At 42.1% G+C, this 16797-nt stretch overlaps 3 protein-coding genes across 3 annotated transcripts in view; 1 reads left to right on the top strand and 2 right to left on the bottom strand.

The window, feature by feature from the left end:
• Positions 1–112: 112 nt before the first annotated feature.
• Positions 113–3929, top strand: sdf2 (stromal cell-derived factor 2). Its single transcript, XM_030069526.1, has 3 exons — positions 113–329; positions 923–1119; positions 1878–3929. Exons 1-3 carry the CDS (start codon positions 155–157, stop codon positions 2175–2177), a joined length of 672 nt encoding a protein of 223 aa, XP_029925386.1. The 5' UTR covers positions 113–154; the 3' UTR covers positions 2178–3929.
• Positions 3930–3967: 38 nt separating this feature from the next.
• On the bottom strand, positions 3968–5161 carry LOC115371915 (legumain-like). The gene is made up of 4 exons (XM_030069527.1): positions 5120–5161; positions 4753–4926; positions 4471–4538; positions 3968–4089 (listed from the first exon to the last, which is right to left on the bottom strand). The coding sequence occupies exons 1-4, from the start codon at positions 5138–5140 to the stop codon at positions 3984–3986; spliced, it is 369 nt and encodes a 122-aa protein (XP_029925387.1). The 5' UTR covers positions 5141–5161; the 3' UTR covers positions 3968–3983.
• Positions 5162–5879: 718 nt separating this feature from the next.
• Positions 5880–16797, bottom strand: part of caln2 (calneuron 2) — a 30499-nt gene continuing 19581 nt past the window's right edge. The window contains exons 5-6 of the mRNA XM_030069801.1: positions 11589–11742; positions 5880–9127 (exon numbers count right to left, since the gene is read on the bottom strand). Of these exons, the coding sequence (XP_029925661.1) occupies positions 9000–9127; positions 11589–11742 (282 nt within the window). The 3' untranslated portion in view covers positions 5880–8999. The remainder of the gene's footprint in view (positions 9128–11588; positions 11743–16797) is intronic.

Here is a 16797-nt window from a genome sequence, read left to right as displayed (position 1 = left end):
AGTGGCATAAGTCCTGCAGTGACCATTCCAAACCAGCAGGGGCGCTGTATCCTCCCCTCCATACTGGCCTACTGTACCTTTTCGATGACGTAGCAGAAACCGTGTAAATCACTAAAGAAGAGGTTGCACTGTGGCTAGTGGCGGCGTTGTAGGAATGGATAACTGTCCTGCTCTTTCACGCATTTTGTGGAGCTGTATGCTGCTGTCCTGTTTATGTGGGCTCTCCTACGGTACAGAACTGAGTTTTGTGACATGCGGCTCGGTCGTCAAGCTATTAAATATAAAGCATAATGTGAGGTTACATTCGCACGACGTCCGATACGGTTCTGGTGAGTCTCATTTATAACGGATCTGATTTAGCTGCATGGAGTTAATTCATGTTTTTTTCTATGTATACTTGGTTCTTGTGCCTTTACTTCATCTCTAGTTACCGATACCGTTTTAGGTGATGTAATTAGAAATGTTTTGGTGATGTTTTTCTGTGAGTAAAGGTAGGTGTCAGCCTGTCATTCTGGTTGCCAACATGCCAAGGCAAACCAAACCGTGGGTAATCTGTGACTGTCAGACTAGCTGGTGATCATCAGCAATCTAATACTTTAAGATCAGAGTTATCCAAGCATTTCAACCATAAAACAGGCCACACAAAATATACCTCTCAACTCTTGGAGACATAAATATCCATAGAAAAAAATATTAAATGCATAACAAAATAAATAAGTGGAGCAATACAAAAAAGACAAAAAACAGGAGAAAAAATGTCTGTATGATAAAGATTACAGTTGGTCAGAAAAGCTTGACAAACAATAAAAAGGGGGGCATAGTGGTGATTTAAAGTGACCCTCCACTTACATGTGTATCTCTGTAATGATCTTTCCCTGTGTGTGTGTGTGTGTGTGTGTGTGTGCGTGTGCGTGTGTGGCAGGTAGCGGGCAGCAGTCTGTGACAGGCATTACTTCAGTGGAGGACAGTAACAGCTACTGGAGTGTGCGTGGGACAAGTGATGCCGTGTGTTATCGAGGTACCCCGGTCAAGTGCGGGCAGACCATTCGGCTCACTCATGTCAACACAGGCCGCAACCTGCACAGCCACTACTTCGCCTCCCCGCTGTCCTCTAACCAGGTGGGTTCTGTGAGGAGCAGCTCTACCTGAAGGACTGTCCACAGCACTCCCTGCACAGGCTGGGACAGAATGTAGTGGTCAATACATTTGTATGGTGATACTGATATTGGTGTCAGTGCCGATACCTCAGGTGCGAGAGGTCCTGGGTTCAAATCCTGGACGAGCCCCCACAAACTGGCTTAGAGAATGTGACAAAAAGGAGGCTACACAAGTTGAGGAATAACACGATGTTTCTTTGTCATAAGTTTTCATGTACAATATGTTTGGAAGTAGGCATATTCAGTAGCGTGTCCAATGCATGAATGTTTGGAAAGGATGTTGTATAGAAGTTTGTATGTACATCATACCTAAAAGAGACCGCACTAAAGGATGGGTGTGAAAAAATGTAGACATTTTTTAAGCTGTCTGGGCCGAGGCTGCCCAGATGCCTATTTTAAAAGTACAAGTCTGTACAAGTTGTTTCCCTTGTTACAAATACATTGCTGGAAAATGATTCTTCATAAGGTGAGAAAATTAGCCCTGATATCTTCAGTTATCCTGACTTTGTGCAGACATTACCAGGAATATTGTAAAGGAGAGAAACAACATAGAAGTTTGGCACAGACTAAAAAAAAACTTATTGCTGTTATCCTTTAACATTTGGAAAGGTGCAAGAAACATGTGACCAAATTTTTTTTTTTCATAAAAGCTAGGATTAGTGTGTTCTTACATTGCCACATCCTCTGTTCTATTCCCTGTCTTCTTGTGCTTGTCCACAGGAGGTGAGTGCATTTGGCGAGGAAGGGGAAGGCGACCACCTGGATGAATGGACAGTTCAGTGTAGTGGATCAGTGTGGAAGCGCGAGGAGGCGGTCCGTTTCCGCCACAAGGCGACCGACGCACTGTTGTCAGTGACAGGGGAGGAGTACGGGCGGCCGATCCATGGCCAGAGGGAAGTGCATGCCATGACGGCTCCCAGCCAGCACAGCCTGTGGAAAGCTATGGAGGGAATCTTCATGAAGCCCAGTGAAAGCCCGCTGGGAAACAGGGACTCCAGTCATTCACACACGGAGTTCTGAACTTGACTTTGCTCTGCTGCTGTCTCCTCTCATTTTCCTCTCCCTGTCTACCTCTGTCTTCCTACCTCTGTCTCCCATTACTTCAGTACCACCAGCCTGCCAAATGGCTCCGCCCCCCCCCCTTCCCTCATCTCATTTTTGTCTCTAACATTTCGTTCTCTCCTTTGCCCTCTTTCTTTTAAGGACACTGTGGCGAACACGTGCTGTCATGGATCAGGGTACACTGACTTCATCTTACCATTCAAAGCTTACTTTCCTCACGTATTATTTGTCAATGGACTTATTTTTGGAAACACTATTGATTCCCAACATTTGTTTTGCTGATATGTAGGAGTTTTCTCACTAATTCCATTTAAAGGAACAGTTCACCCCAAAATGCAAAGGATATTTTCCCACTTAATGGCAGACTATCCAACCAGATAGTTTCTGTATGATTTGGTGAGGTTTCCAGTCTGCGGTGAGCCTCCCAGTCTCACAGCACCCCAGTTCAATGGGGCTGGGTGGATATTCTTTCAGGGGGCTCAAACCATCAAAAATGTACATGTGAAAAATTCAACAGCAGCAGCTCCTTTTAAAAACCCTGACACAGATACCCAACATATTCCACAGCCTTTGCAGGTGACGAGTTTCACCGGGAGCTTTTTCCTGCTGAAAACACCTACAATCTGTGCCTAATCGCTGCTAATTCATGCTTCTTGGGACTCACCAAATCACACACAAACTATCTGGATACACTGCAGTAGGGGTAAGTAACAAATGTTCATTTTTGTATTTTGAGTGAACTGTTCCTTTATATCTCAGTAGCCCTACATTGTGCCTTAAAAGGAACAAAAGGGCATCAGTGATAGAAAAGATGCTCCCTTAAAGACAAATCTTTGTTACAGTCTGTTACACTACATTAAGAGGCGTTCCTCTCCGCTGTTGTGTATAATTAAGAATCAGACTGTGATCCCCATACATGCTGTACAAATACAGAAGACAGTTCAAATTATGCAAAGCCATATATTTAATTCATCATTCATACTTGTTAATTTGGTTGGACTAAAAGCAGACAGCATTGTTACACTTGTGCCTTAATGCTATTTTTAAACAGTATTAGGTGTTTACATTGTGGAGCCTTTTTAATTTTTGCAAAACTTAAGCATTTTAATGTCACACTGGCCATCGTAAGCTAGATATCTGCTCTATACAGTGGATAAGCAGTGTTACTGAGGTTCATGTTCATTTGTTGTAGGCCGATTCAGTATTGCATTTCTACAAAATATTTGCAAGCTGACATGAAAACATCAGCAGCTTTCTTTGTCCACTTAGTGTCACAGCACTTTTCCCAGTGTGGCCAAGGTCAGCAGCTTGTTTCCTGGCACGGTTGATTTGCCACCCTGAATAACCAGACATCCACAAGCTTTTTTGTTTTTTATTTACACCATTGAACTGGACATAATGTTATCAACCATCATTTGCTCACTCTTCCAGTCCTGGGAAACAAGTGCAGTGTTTTACCTTCATGCTGCCTGTTAGTGCGTGTGTGTGTGTGTGTGTGTGTGTGTGTGTGTGTGTGTGTGTGTGTGTGTGTGTGTGTGTGTGTGTGTGTGTGTGTGTGTGTGTGTGTGTGTGTGTGTGTGTGTGTGTGTGTGTGGTTGTGTATGTGTGTGTATGTGTGTGTATGTGTATCAGATCAGCTCTTTGTTGAGGAGGTTTATATGAGCAACAAACTTGTAATGAATACCTCATAATAAATTGATTTTTTTTTGGGGCATACAAGTGTCACCTCTTTTTCTTTGTGGGCTTTACCACTTTCGCACAGGGTCACAGTGACATTTGAGACTGATTTGATGATTGTTCACAGACTGTCACTTCTTGGTGCCGTTCTTCCTTCAGAGTTTCTCCGACATCCTCAATGGCTTTCTTGATACTGCATACACAGTATTCAAAAAGACAAAACAACAGTCAGCTGCATAGGTAGAAAAAGTACTACAGTTTTTTCTGTCCCTTAATAGATGCGTTACAACATATTCTTTAATTGGCCTCTGAAAGTCTAACCTCTTAACGTCATCAGGACAAGTGGAATTCAAAAGATTTCCATATAAAGGCATAGTGTAAACCTCATTACAGTTAACATCAAGGCTGGGTTTGGTCCATCATCCACCAGCTAATGGGGGTTTGGGTGAAACGGCTAGGTTAATCCTATCTTAAGTGAATCATTTGGATTACAGACACATCAGCACTATTTGTGTTTGACCGATGCTCCTCTGGGAATTAATTATCAGCACTGAGAGAAAATGCAAGGCCTTACCGCTCCAGAGGAATCCCTTCCTCACACAAGTTGGCAAACAGATGTAAATACTCCTGAGCCATCCAATACTGCATCAAGAGAAATAAGAGTTGCCGGGTGAAGATCTTCCATTCTCTTCCATTTTTTCCCCATATTGGGTTCTGAGGTTTCTCACTATGAGGGTTCAAGCTGGGGGTGTCGTTTTGTTTTCTTTCCAAAGGCCTTTGAGACTGTAACTGTGAGTAAGGGGTCTATATCGACCAGTGGGACAGCAGCCTTTGTATGCGTGTGAGTCACACCCACCTTTGGCTCAGTCCAGTCGAAGCAGTTGCGTTTGTAATGCTCTAGCACCTGCATGTATCTTGTGAAGGAGGTGATGTCGGAGCAACGGGTCGTCTGCACGTGAAGAGCCTGCTCTTCACACTCACAGCTTCTTTCTATGATCTCAACCACTGAGGCGAGGATGCTCTGTTGTATCTAAATAGGCAAATACAGTGTAAAAATCTGGTGTTGGGATTTTAGAGTTGTACTGCAATATTTAGTCTGAGTGCTAGATGAAGCAACAACTGCATTTCATACTGAGCTGCTTGTCTCCCATGTGTTTTTTTTTTTTTTTTTTTTTTTACTCCCCTGTCAAGAATTATGCCGATTGAATTTATAGAGTGGTTACCTTGGAAACTGATTTCTCCATTTCTGTATGATCAAACACTGTGCTGCTCAGATACCTGGAAGAGGTTAAAAAAGCCTGAGGTTGCAGAGCAATTCTGAGCAGCAAATTAATCACACTGCCTTTTGACTAGACTTACTCATGTAACTAAAGCAAATGGGTTAAACACATTTTAACAACGCAAATCAGTTTTATAGTACGTACCTGGTATCTGAGCTAATAAGAGGTTTTCACTTCCGTGCTGGTGGATTCGCATTTAAGTGGCAGGCTTGTTTCAAAAATGAGACCAAACCTGCTTTGACAGGAGGAGGTTTTATGCGGAACGATATGTAGGCCTTCAGCCAAGATTTATTGCACAGTTAATACCACCCTGTAGTGATATTCCTGCATATGAACTTTGTGAGAAATACTTCAGAATCTCCCTAGGCGGTGAGACATGTTTTGAAAGTAAACACAGTTGCCTCATATTTCTATCAAAACAAGATTTTATTGCATAAACATATGTGGATATATTTTCATACTGATTAAATTTTATTTGCATTTTAAGTATCCATTCAGTTGATAACTATTGCTGTTTTCTTCCTCTCCTTGTCTAAGCAGCATGCCAAGGTTGTATTACGTATCTGTGTTTAGATTTATCTCTATACAATCTACAAGGTAAAAACATGTTTGGTAAGAAAAAGAAATCTCTAAAGCAACTCTCCAAAACATGAAAATCATAAACTTATTCTGTCCTGTTGTAGTGATGTGTAATAATGTAAACTTCAAAAACGGTTGACAAAAGGTATTCCAAACCTTTTTTTTTTTTTTTTCCCTCACACGGCCATGCAAGGATGTCTGAATGGCACAATTATTACAGGGAATTGGCAAGATAAAGTCATTTATGCTGGTTTCAAAGGACCATGATGCTAACAGACAAAAGGTGAAAACATGGTCCATTGGTCAAATGTCAATGTGATAAAAATATCAAAGACATAGCTGACTTACAGGGATAAGAGTAGCATACATTATACAGCAGTTTATACAGAACAATGAGGCAGTGAGTACATTCCATAAAAACCTAATGTGACTAAAACACACAATATATTGTACTCAGTGTAAATTTGAACCTTCCATGGTGTGGCCTTACAAACTCTATATGACATGGAACAGAGATGAAATGATGATGATGTGACCTTGTATTTGCATATTTATGAAAATACTCCCTCCTGCATTCTGATTTGATTAATAGCTGGTAGAAACTAGAAAAAAATGGCTGTTACCGTATAAATTGGAAAGTCAAATATATGACAGTAGTTCATACATACATTTAAATCAAGGCCGTGCCACCACAAAGAAAGATTAAATGGATTTCCCTGTCTTTCAAAGACATGAAAACCTAAACAACGACATGCATACTGATTTACAGTATAATACATTTTTGCTGTGATACTTCTTACAAAGCTTACAAAGCTATGTTTTACTTCAGAGGAAAATTCCCTCCCTTCTTGCCTTCTTTATGTTTTACTTTTACTTGGACAGTGTTTGATGTAAATCTCCTGGTTGCACATTGGTTTGGTCAAAAATCTCCTCTCGCTTTTGTTTTCCTCCATCTTGGCAACAGCCGAGAGAGAAAACGATCCCTTCGAGTTACTTAAAGGAAAGAGCTACTCTCCGGTCCAGTAATGTCCAAGTGGAACACCACACAACTGAAGCCCACATTCATGCAATCATTGTCAATAAACATGACCAACCCTGTCTCAGAATCCAAAATACTAATATGGATTTCATCTCAGAATTTAATCTGTGATGCCATCAAGAGTGTTCAGCGGCTCCATTGACAAAGAGCAGGGGAAACGACTGTGTACTCGTACAGGCTTTTCCAAATGAGCTTCATCTAAGTGAAGTGCCATAGGATCTGAGCCAGAAAACATACACAGAACAGCAAAAAATAGCCATTAAAGTGCCATTTAGCCTCATATTCAGTGTTAATTTATTTCTTCAAACATGTAAAAAATAAAATAATAAAGAAAAAGCCCCCTGGGATGCGATAATCTCACTTGTTCCCAGTGCTATTCAACTTATATTCTTGAAACAAGCATTAATTTCTTGATACCAGTGGTTTGACCTGTGTTATTACATCTGGTTTCAGCTCATTTTTACTCGTTCCTGGTTCCTGTGAAGTGAAACTGCACTGGAAACAAGTGAGACTACCTCATTCCACTGCAGATGTTTTTCATTCAAGATTTTAACACTAATTTATGAGACCTCATGACTTGGTAAGACGGAGATTGTTTGCGATTTACCTTTTACCTCTCTTTGTCTCTAGAAACCAGGCTGGGTTGGCTACTGTGGAAGTCACCGTTCTCACCTTTGCAGTTCATGCTTTGCTGAGTTGGACGTTAATGTGACATTACAGGTTAGATTATGGGACAAAATCCATTTCTTCTCTCTTTTGGACAGAGTTGAGAATATTCACCAATCCAGACCGAACTGCCCTTATGACACTGGAATAACATGTATCAAAGCTAAAATTCATGGTATTGTTCTTCACTTCCGGAACACCGTGTAAACATGGTTGCCCAAGTGTTGTAGTTGCAGTTCTGATTTGAACCACTAGAATGCAATCTTTTCCAAGTAAACGGCTATACGAACAGTATCTCACAGCTCGGTTATATATCCCTGATATATCTCACCAGATTCTGCCCTTCATACATTCTGCTGTTGAGAGGAATAATACATTACACAGGCTAACTTGTACTATATATACACAATAGATTCCTTAGGGGAACTGGGGCTGGAATAATGTTTGGTATGGCAGTGTAGGTATCAGATACAGTTATTATACTCGCATGCTTTTGTGTGGCTTATATTTACCAAGGTTGGGCAGTATTAAAATGGGATGCTCAAGTGAAACCTTTTCTCCCAAACACTAACCCAAGATACTGTAATTTATCTCAACCCGGTTTCAATTTGAACCAAAACCATTGCTCTCCTGCCACTGGATAGATTTGGTGTCTCTTACTCTTACCCTCCATATGTTGTACACCCCTCAGACAGCCTGAGCTTACAATATAAACATAGACAATACTGTCTTTTAGACACACATAGGTTAAGACAAAGGTAAGTAAACACATACTGTACGCTACATACAGATGACTGTAAATATCCACTGGAATCAGTGCAGCACATCAATACTAAGACTAAAGAGCAGAGATAGCAGAACAATGGTATTTCTAGAGTGCTCCCCCACTAAGTATTGAGTTGTGCTCCTTGTAGAGACACAAGGATTTCGTGTGCCCCAAGGTTAGTGGACCGAGCAAAGAATGTTCAGATTTCACAAAATTGGCAATGCTTATACATGACTACATGGGATGTGAGGGATTTACTACATGTTTAAATGCTGCATACAACATTCGGTGCCCACATTCAGTTAATGTGACTTTCCTGGGGTAAATACGCAGTTATCCATAATAACCATTGCTTGTGTTTAAAATTAGGAATGGCTCAAAGCACCTGATACATGTTAGAAACATTTTAGTTAATTAGAAAATCAAGTTTAAAGGGTGGTCTTGGTCTTGAAAACAGCAAAAGAATACCCTCTTTTCTCACATGATTTATATAAAAACGTATTTCTGTTCCAGTCCGGTTCCAGCTCATTAAGTCATTAAGTCCAGTATCTCTACTTGGTGACATCTTCAATGAAAAAAAATCACTTGTGTATTTCTTCAATTCAGGTGCATTGTCTGCCTCTGGTAAGGTAAGTTCAAATTAATCCTCATAAAAAAACAAAACTGATTGTTCAGAGAAGTGCTTGGGTTGTGGCTGGTCCAGCTTTGGCTGCAAAGACAAGATGTGAGGTCATGGCTGCTCCATCCACTCCCCATGCTCACAGTGCAATTGGTTACTCCATGCCATTCCGCAGCATCTGATTGGCTGCGATGAGCATGACACTGATGATGAAAGCCATGGCAAATGCGCAGATCAGGCTTTTCCTCACGCATGTCTGCCGATTCTTCTTTTTGGGATGGACTGAGAAGAGAAGAGAGAAGCGAAGCACGATAAAGAATAGTCATGTCAACACAAGTTTCTCCCAAGTCTTCCTGCGCGATTGCAAAGACAAAGACAAGAGGAATGAGACAGGATTTTATGCGGCCACCTATCTATTTGGGCCGGCTGTGGGGCCTTTTTCAAAGACGTAATCTCTGGAGATTGAGAGGGGAAGAGCAGTGGAGACAGACATGTCCTCCAACGGGCCTTGCAGTGAGAGCAACAACACAAAGTTTCCTCTCTGTCAGTCCCCTTGTCTCAGTTTGTTAGAATCACATACCGCATCAATAAATCAACTCGCAGCTCTGACTCGTGGATCTGAGAGGGACTCTGAAAGGCACAGAAGTCCCACAGGACAGGAAAAAGATGGCGAGGAAGCAGGGAGGAGGGCATGAAAGAGGGAAGTTGGGGATGTGGGATGACAGAGGGGCAGGCTTGGGCATCTAGGAGCACTGTCCCCCATGCATTGTTTTACCAGATAAGATAATCTGGATGTGCACCTCTGCTTCTCCTTTAATCACCATCCCTCCTCCTTCCTATTCCCTTTGCTGCTCTTTTTTCCCTCCCAAACAGCATGGCACACCCTTTCCTCAACCCTAAAAAACTTAGTGAAAGAGAGTGCCAAGCCAGCAGTTCGCTGATTCCCTCTTTAGCTTCTTATCTCCTCCTCCACTAAGTCTCTTCATTTCCCCCCCAGCTCTCTCTTTTTAGGTCTCCATGAGACCAAACGCTAGTACCCAATAGATTCATTAAGGCTCTCCTAGTATCATAGCCTCTCAAATTTCTCTATACCCTCATCCCAGTCTTACTGAACAGATGTTTAATACTAGACCACAGCTAGTGGAAGATCAATCTGATTTTTTTTTCTTCCCTGATTTCTCCACTGCACACAAAACCTGATCCTTACATTTCAGTCATTTGCCCTCTGTGTTTAACCTGAGCTGTCAAATAGCAACGGTGCACACAAAATCATCTCTATCAAACGTCTAGTTTCCCATCCTTTCCGTGAGCCGTAAAAATGAAAATATGAGAAGCTGAGCAAAAAAGTCATTTTTCTTTTCTTTTTTGCATTCATCAGTACAGCTCAGCTTTCTGGACCTCTGCCTGTCCTGGGAACGACACTTCACATCCATACTTAACCTACTCATGCCCCTTTTCCACCAAAAAGTTCCTGGGCCAAAAGTTTGTGGGTTTTGCTGAGGGCTCCAGGGGCAAAGGCAGGAAACTCATCTCTTCTGTGTACCTTAACCCTGAGAACAGCGGATTTAATGCAAATGACATGTGCAACTGACAACAGCACGCTGTCGTTATTTTCAAGATTAATTTGCTATTGTGCCACTGCGATGTTGTATTTGGTTTGGCGAAGAGATGTGTGAAAGTCAAAAATAAAATTGAGGGCGATAGAAAAACAAGAGCCGAAAAGAGGAAACTGCTTTTCCACAGAATGTTGGAGATCATCTGTGACATGGCGCACAGTTGCGAACAGAAACAAATGTTATGGCCATTTTGGGGGCCAGGAAACTCAACCCTCAGGGTAAACAGAGGGACTGGTTCCTCTGGATTAAACAGGGATATAAGCTCCTGGTGCTGAGAACAGTTCCAGCAGTGGAAATTTTTTGTTAATGTAGCAACAGTTTCAAAATGAGTAATTTCATTGTGATTTTTTTTTTTTAACTTGACAAGATTATGAGCAAAACAAAAATGGCATCCCTGTTGTCTAATTTTGTGATATAAATGAACGTGCACACCACACACACCCACCCTCTCAGATCCCCACCTGACTCCCCCACACACTTTAATCCTTTAATCCACCTCAGCTGATATTTTATTGTGTGTTGACATCGTATTGTGACATCTTTAAGACGATTGTCTCGACAAAGCAGTGAACTCTGCCAAACCAGACCTTGAAAGTCCTTGAAAAGCCCTTGTATTTGATGTTGCACCGAACGTAGGAAGCCTTGTTTTGCCACCTCGATTGTTCTTGAATGGCATGTCAGGTGTTGCGAGTAAGGTAATGACATTGACTTGGCAAACGAAATAATAAAAAATGTCAACTGAATGTCTAGACTAGGCAATGTTCAGGGATGAGACGAACTGTGAAAATCACCAGTAGTGCAAGTCTGACATTTTCCATCTTGTGTTACATTACATGTGTCATTCCATTCCCGTTGTCAGGCTCATGCTATGTCTATTTACATGTAAAGCACTCGATGCATGTAATTTCTGTTTTGTAAAGCACTTTGAGATGCGTTTCTTTTCTGAAGGGTGCCATACAAATAAAGTTTATTACTATCATATAGTATGAAAAATGCACTCTTTAATTTTTCTTCTCTTTACTCCCACACAACAACGGCTTTGGAAAGCCTCCCCACTGTCTATTCCCACCTACCCGCCCGCCCACACACACGCTCACTCACTCACTCCCTCTCTCCTTCTCTCTCACCTCCCTCATACTCAGGGCAGTTCCCTGAGGTTTCATTGAGGCTCTCCTCCTCAGTGATGATGATGTTCTCAATGTCCTTCATCGTTAGGTGGTCCCGGAAGGCGTGGAACAGCACCTGCTTCAGCTCATCCAGAGACAGCTGCTGCATGTCAAACTGCAGGGGCAAACAGCCATCAACACACACACAGAGAGAGGCACAAATATTCATAAACTAGATTTATGTCAGAGAATAAATATAGTGTGTATACATTATGTGTGAACTACAGAAGCTGAATGCAAGTATGCTATATATGATGTTATTGTAGAAACATCTTTGCATGTTCATCATTGAAACTGCTCACAGTTTTGCACTTTTCATCCTAATAGCTATATCTGAGTGTGTTTACCACTAAACCTGCATCTTTGTGTGTATTGATATGGCTGGATGAATATATGTATGCATAATGTATGTAAATTAAAATGGAAATGGAATGGAGCTGGATGTTTTCCCCATCATTGCTGATATAACTCTCAAGTGTGTATGTGAGTGTGTGTTAGTGTGTGTGTGTGTGTGTGTGTGTGTGTGTGTGTGTGTACTTGTGAGTGCATATTTGTGTTTAAAAATGATTTATGATGCCCTGGCCAATCAATGAGTCTGAATCTCAGCTGCTATTCTATTCCTTGTCTGCCCTTCCGAAAAACAGTGTCCTTCCAACACCCCCACTCACACACACACACACACACACACACACACACACACACACACACACACACACACATGCAGACACACCCCCACCATACCAAGACACGCATCAACCCCAAAAAAGCCACTAGCACCGGTGTCTCGATTATTTACCTCACTTAACGGCCTCAAATACAATCAATCGCTTGGTTTAGCACAACAGATGGATGTAGTGAGGCAGCCAAGGAAACGAAGGAAGAAAATCGGGGCATGAGAGGCAGAAAGAGAGAGAGATAAGAGGAGCGAACAGGAAAGTATGGCGAGGTCACGATAAAGGAGATGAAGAAGAAATTAGTGGGAGACAGATGGAGAAAACAGAACCGGTAGACAATGGCGGCGATGAAAGAGAGATGCTGTTCACTTGAATGAGGCGACGGTAATTCAGCTTGTCCTTTACTGCCATGCAGCCTAAAAGCAGCATCTTTCGTGTTGACCCATGGCAAGTCAAACATTGTAAACCAATAGAAGATTATAGTATTAGCCGATCAATGCTGGAAATAACTTTCTAATTAGCGTTGTATATAATATCTGCCTACGCGCTATCTCTCTGTAATCAATGGAATGTTTCCAACAAATTAATGCAATAATACATAAGTGTGATATTATCTTCCAACATTCACACACATACACACACACACACACACACACACACACACACACACATGTACACACTAAAGCCGGTCTCATTAGGTCGGATCCACTGTTATATTTCATGTAAATGTGTGTCTGTTTCAGGCGTATTGATGTGCAGCCAAAAAGCAGAAGAAAACTGTATTGATTCCAATCTATCCATTCTTGTCACCTTTCCAGGTGATTTACACCTTAATTATGGAAACATGCACACTTCCACACACATACACAGTAATTCCAGGAAGATTAATGAAAAAAAAATCATCACAGTAAATGGGAGAGTAATTTCACACATACACAGCCAACAGAGACGCATTTGCTCTGCCTTTCTGTCTGTATCTCTATATATCTTACACACACACACACACACACACATATACATTTGGAAGGCAATGTGGACATTGCCTTCATATATTGGATTATAACAATTGATTAATCAATACTTGTCAAAGCTGGATCAAACTAACACCCACCAGACTAAAAAAATTTCTTCTTTTCCCTCAGCTTCGCTTCTTCTTTTTCCCCTTTATGTGAAGGGGCTTGTCCTGCTTCTAGCTCTACTGCTTTATTAAATAGCAGACTGAGGAGAGTGACAGATTGAAGATTGGGAAAGGGTTTGATGCACAATAAGGCTTTCTAAATTGGATTCAGAGTTACAAAATCAAATCATAAGTCATATGAACCAAAAGGCATGTTTGTTTTACTCCTTTTAAGTGCGCTATATCAGAGGTTTTCAAACATTTTCAAGTCCCAGACCCCCAAATAATCCCTCTCAGTCATCATTTATGACCCGCTAGAGGCATGTGTTGCTCTCTGCCTGGATTTTCTTGTTTTGCTGAGCTCTGGACTCTTCTGTGCATCAGCCTTTGGGCACTCGGTGTGTAGCTCCCAGCCAATCACAGCACTCAGTGTCAGATCGATGGCACAACATCCAATAGGAAGCTGTGAAATCGCAGATGCAGACCATGGAAAAAAGGAAATCTAGCGAGGCAAGACACCAAGCAGCAAAGCTTGTTCTGCAATGAAAGTGAATCTGGAGCTGGCTTTCACTTGCTGGTGAGCACCGAAGGAGAGGATGAGGATGACAGACAGGTGCTGACGGGTCAGTTTTTATTTTTTCCTAGGACAGTGACGTTATATTTGAACTCTCTGCCAGTGGTTAGCTTAACCAGGGAGGAGGGGCCAACTTTGAATGTTATGTTTACAGACCGCAACTGACAAATCCCATTCATTCTGCCTTGAGGACTGACAAATACATTCAAACTGGTGAGAGTTGAACATAATCCTGAAATAATCACTCTTGCATTTTTTCTTTATTGTAACAAATAAATTATAGTTAAATTAAACTATTCTTCATTTCACTAAGGACCCTGTGGAAGCCTTTGAAGGACCCCTGGGGGTCTCCAGACCCGACTTTGAAAACTACTGCCCTAAAGAATGCCAACTTCATGTGGCATTTCAGGACAAGATCCGTGAGAAACAGCAGAATGGCAGCAGCAGGCAGAGGGTCTGGGCCTGAGTTCTGGTTTCTCGCTCTTGCCAAAACTGTCTGTGCTTTGAATGGAGGCAGGGAAATAGGGGTATAACGGTTTGGACTGTGGCCTCGGGACAGAAAACATGACAGCTTGGGACAGAAGCACAGAGAATGTACAATGTTCCTGTCTTTCTGTCTGTAAGGGGAAAATCCACAGTGGAGCTGCTACCTGTTACCAACCACTGAGTGATTTCTCTTTCCCGTCTGATGTCTCTGAAGGACACACACTCTCACACACACTCACACAGAGAGAGAGAGAGAGAGAAAGAGAGAGTGATAAACAGTGATGTGGAGACTCAAGAGTTTACCTGTCAGACCATTTTGTCTTTCACGGTATGAACTGAACAAACAATAGTATGTGACGTGATGTGTGTGTGTGTGTGTGTGTGTGTGTGTGTGTGTGTGTGTGTGCGCACGCGCGTGTGTGGGAAAAACAGCAGGGGATCATGAGCGGTGACCAGTGGAGGAGTCAGGACACATCAATCAGAAGAGCAGATGCTTCAGACTGTCCTTCCCATCCTGCCTGCCCTCTCACATCTCACACATTCCTCCTGTTTGCTCCTCTGACCCTTTAAAAAAAACAAAAAGTCATCCAGACTAAGGACTCTCGCATATTTCTTTCCCGAATACTCTCTTGCTATGTTTTAACCCTTGTGCTTGGAGAATCATCCTCTGCAGCTCGGTGACCAGAGTGATACTGCCATGGATTGGTTTTTGATTTGCATCGGGGCCACTGATGGTAAAAATATGTGCACTCATGGCACTGTGAGGCACTCATCCACCAAATGGCACAACTTATGTAACAGACACATCGCGTTGCTTGAGTTACTATACATTTGGCTGCACTGGTCACCTGTACGGACATTAGGGCTGTACCTGACTCACAGTTTCCAGAGTTGACTCACAGGCTGTCTTTCAATGTGATGAATGGACTCTTGGTTACACACTGACGAGTATGTGTGGAGTCGACACACACTCTAGTTACTCTGGTTACATTTTATTAAAAAGGACCAACGTTTCAACAGGTTCTCAGCCAATGTTTTAACATGTTTTAATTCATGTAAAAGTAGAAGAATTTTGTTGTTTGCTGTCAAGTGTTGGAAGAAACCAAACAGGAAAAAAAAAAACACCATGAGGTCCAAGCTGTCATTGTAATATGGCTAAATGATGATTACCTCCTGGAACTCAAATTTTCCTTTAAATTTGCCCTCAAGTGGCCTCAAAAGTTATTAAAAGGAATATTGTACGACAGTGGCACATACGTATTATGTATCTGCAGCTGAAACATTGAGCAAAATATTCAAACCCAAAGATGCCATTGTTGTGTGGTTGCATCATTAAATCAAAGATTAAGTGTCCAGATGTCTTGTGCACCATTCTATACAACTCTCCCTGTGTAACTCAACAGAACATGTTTGGTATCTTTGGAAACCTTGAGATCCAGTGACACCAATGACAAAATCATCCCTGTGAGCAGAGCTGAGGAGACTGCGTTGCTGGCTTTGTTGAATTGGTTATGTAGGTCACTGTCTGTCCTCGGCTCAAACACAACCGCAGGAACCGGATCTAGCACCACTTGGGCCGGTTCTTGTTTCTTGCTCTGCAGTGGAAAAGGACCCTAATTTGCGATGGAGGACAGGGCGCCTCCTTTTTAAAAATCTGATTTACTGACTGTCAGCGGAAATCTGGCAACCTGAGTCAGTATTTTTTTCAAAGCTGATATCTGAATAACCCAAGGGGTGGATTCAAGCCTCTGAGGGCCTTTACATAGTGGAAAATAAACAGGAACACAACAAGCTCGGGCATAAACACAATGCATACACAAGTGTACAGAAACACTTCACCAGTTTATTCGAGAACGGTTTGAGCCGTGCACGCACACATGCACGTGCATACACACTCACGCACATACACACACAGAGGGAAATGTAATTAAATGCAGCGCATGCCATCTCCATTCTCCCCTGTGAAGACAATCAGTATGCATCTCACTGTGTGATGATATTATCTGAACATCCTGAATTGAGTCATTATGGCCTACCAAGATGTGCCTCCGCTCCTTCGTCTCCTCTTCCCTCTCTCTCTCTTATTTTTCAACCTCTCTCTTTTTCTCTATGCCTGTCTCTCTCTCTCTGCAGTGCGTGAAATATAAACAGACACACACACAGCATGCGCACAAACACACAAAAACACTGCCATCGCAGCCCTCAGAGGCACACTCCCTCCCACCAATTCTTCCCCCTCCTCTCTTTCTTCACGGCTCCTCTTGGTCTCCTACTTTCATTTCCTCTCCTATGTCTTTTCCTCTTTCTCTCACGTTATGT

Source organism: Myripristis murdjan, chromosome 14 (assembly GCF_902150065.1).
Source record: "Myripristis murdjan chromosome 14, fMyrMur1.1, whole genome shotgun sequence".
In the NCBI taxonomy this organism is placed as follows: domain Eukaryota; kingdom Metazoa; phylum Chordata; class Actinopteri; order Holocentriformes; family Holocentridae; genus Myripristis; species Myripristis murdjan.
Note: the sequence above shows the minus strand (reverse complement) of the source record. Positions and strands in the feature narration are given on the sequence as shown.

Bases quoted from the DNA above. Each gene is read 5' to 3' on its own strand.
- sdf2 (XM_030069526.1), top strand. From the start codon at position 155: ATGGATAACTGTCCTGCTCTTTCACGCATTTTGTGGAGCTGTATGCTG. The intron at 330-922 runs GTGAGTCTCATT...CGTGTGTGGCAG, and splicing joins CGACGTCCGATACGGTTCTG to GTAGCGGGCAGCAGTCTGTG. The intron at 1,120-1,877 runs GTGGGTTCTGTG...GCTTGTCCACAG, and splicing joins CCCCGCTGTCCTCTAACCAG to GAGGTGAGTGCATTTGGCGA.
- LOC115371915 (XM_030069527.1), bottom strand. From the start codon at position 5,140: ATGGAGAAATCAGTTTCCAAG. The intron at 4,927-5,119 runs GTAACCACTCTA...TTGCCTATTTAG, and splicing joins TGGAGAAATCAGTTTCCAAG to ATACAACAGAGCATCCTCGC. The intron at 4,539-4,752 runs GTGGGTGTGACT...CTCTTGATGCAG, and splicing joins TCGACTGGACTGAGCCAAAG to TATTGGATGGCTCAGGAGTA.